Source organism: Temnothorax curvispinosus, unplaced genomic scaffold, assembly GCF_003070985.1.
Source record: "Temnothorax curvispinosus isolate PA1 unplaced genomic scaffold, ASM307098v1 QBEX01002208.1, whole genome shotgun sequence".
NCBI lineage: Eukaryota > Metazoa > Arthropoda > Insecta > Hymenoptera > Formicidae > Temnothorax > Temnothorax curvispinosus.
In genome coordinates this window covers 1,363-3,814 of record NW_020211988.1, presented here as the reverse complement: position 1 = coordinate 3,814, position 2,452 = coordinate 1,363, and the positions used below count along the sequence as shown (strand labels likewise).

Genomic DNA, 2,452 nt, shown 5'->3' with positions numbered 1-2,452 from the left:
CATTGCTCTGGAATTTTTTTTATTTGCAATACAGCCGTTAAACAAATTCGTGATCCTTTCTACTAAAAAAGTTCCTCCGTACTTGATCAACTCAGCTACTATACCTCCCGGACTCGGTGCTTTCCCGTTCTTCATAGAGTAAATGGCTCTGCGTACTTGCTAAGGCGAAACACCTATAGATTCACTTACGCTATTTGTCGCCTCAATCTTGACTACTCCACTGGTGAACTGTGGTCTAGTTTCTGTTAGCAGCTTCTCATAATAATTTGCTTGTTCGTTTAGTGTTATTAGATTTAATTTGTTTTTAGTATTTGTTTTTAAGTTCCTTAAAAATCGCCAGACCTCTGTGGATTGTGTTCCACCTATCATACAGTCGATTTCTTTACACTTATTTTCCCAGAAGTTGTGCTTTGCTTTTTTTATTCTGTTTTTTAACGCTGCCTTGCTTCTGTTGTAGTGTGTCGCGCCTACTCTCTGCTGTTCTGTGACTCAGCCAACTGTTATATGCCCTCTCCTTTTCCTTTACTGCATTGGCCATTTCTTCGGACCACCATCCTTGACTGGGTTTCCTTTGTTGTTCCACAGTTCCCATCACCTCCCGCGCAGCTTGGTGTACCGCTTTCAGAATGTACTCGTGATCATTCTCTATATCCATTTCCTCGCCCTGTGCGCTCCCGTGGTTGGTCTGTAAGTATCCGTTCAGCCTTCGCTCATACAGTTCCCTGATGCTGTCCTGTTGAAGTAGATACGTCTTATACTTCGGTAATTCGATTTTCCCCATCGCGCCGTCCTCTTCCTCAGCCCTTATCTTCTGACTTACAATGGGAAAAAAGCACTTACTAACCACAAGGTAATGGTCTGAGCCACAATTAGGTCCTCTTTTAACTCTAGTGTCGTTAACCTTGAACAAAGAGTCCTGTCTTACTATTACTGTCTTACTATTACTTAACGTAATCGATAATTGACTTCGACGCTTTTTCCCACGTAAATCTATGAATCTTTTTGTGATTAAAGTGAGAGTTGGTTATTTGTAGGTCGTGCTGCTTACAAAACTCTATCAATTTCCCTCTATTGGAGTTAACCACCACTTCGCCATATCTACCCACCTCATCGCCAACTCGGCTACCAACTCTAGCGTTCATATCTCCTGCCACAATGATTTGTTGCCTATTGGGAATATTCTGGATTAGCGATGTCAATTCCTCATAGAATTCTGTTTTTACTTGCTCCGGGCTGTCCTCCGTCGGTGCGTACACTGCCAGTATGCTGGCGACTCTTCCATAGAGTTCAATTTTAACAACCAGACATTGTTCGTTCACGTATTGAATATCTTTGATATATTTCACCCATTTCCTCTTAACCAATAGTGCAACGCCCGCTTTGGCCCGTTCTACTTTGGGAATCCCCGACCATATAAGAACGTAGTCATTTATAGCTATATTACCGCTCCCCTTCTTCTTCGTTTCCGAAAGTGCGACGATGTCCATGTCAAGTTTCTTTATTTCGTGAATAACCTCCATAAGTTTGTTAGATATTCCCTGCACATTTCAAGTTCCGATATTCAAAATCTGTTTATCAAGCTTATGTTGGAGCTTATGAAATAAGGAGCTTCGTCTCCTTCTGTAACTATTAGACTTTGTTGTCTTGCTACTATCTTTTTGCCTTATTTACATTACTCTTTCTGTCGCCTCTCCTTGCCTCTTTCTACTTTCTTGCTAACCTCCTCTGCCACTCTCTCTGCCTCTTTCTTACCATACCGGAACGCATCTCTCTGACGCTCGATCCGCTCGATTATTCATCGATCGAACGAGCCAGCTCGCTACTATCCTCGCTTCTCACATCCGCCGTCCGCCAGTATCACATGTCTCGCATGCCGACTCGATCGATCTCACGATCGATTCCTCGCACCCGCTCGCTCGAGTACCCGTTCCTTCTGCACTCAACTCCTCAACTCACTCTGCACCCTTCTTACCTTCCCCCTCGTCGCGTCTACCTTCTTATTCCTCTCCGTCATTCTAACCTTACTTTCAACTCTCCTCTTCTCCCTCAATTTCTGGCCGCTTCACCTCGATTCTATCCTCACCTCCAATCCCACCGCCTCCTCTCAACTTCCTTCGCACCCTTCTTCAATCCTGCACCTCCACCCTTCCACACAGCTCTGTTTTCGACCCTACTTCCACTTCTCCGAACTTTCCACCTGTTCCCCCGCCTAGGCTAACGGGGGAATCTTGTTATGTCGTAGTATATAGTATATATTGTATGAGAAAATATGCACAAATGGAAATTATTAAGCGTACGACGCAACTGAACAGAAATAACACAACACCTACCTACAGCGCGACGCCTATATCACATATCATCTCGTCTTGCCAAAAATCGAATAATGGTATCATAATAAAAATATACATGAATGTATTTGGCATTCGACGCTCTTAAATTTTTGCGTTGGAAA

At 43.5% G+C, this 2,452-nt stretch overlaps 1 protein-coding gene across 1 annotated transcript; it reads right to left on the bottom strand.

Annotated features, from left to right (window-relative positions):
• Positions 1–189: 189 nt before the first annotated feature.
• LOC112468898 (craniofacial development protein 2-like) lies at positions 190–2,014 on the bottom strand (the record flags this gene model as incomplete). Its single annotated transcript, XM_025038297.1, has 4 exons — positions 1,973–2,014; positions 946–1,538; positions 472–815; positions 190–362 (listed from the first exon to the last, which is right to left on the bottom strand). Coding segments are annotated over exons 1-4 (1,152 nt in total), but the record flags the coding sequence as incomplete, so codon positions are not given.
• Positions 2,015–2,452: the final 438 nt, after the last annotated feature.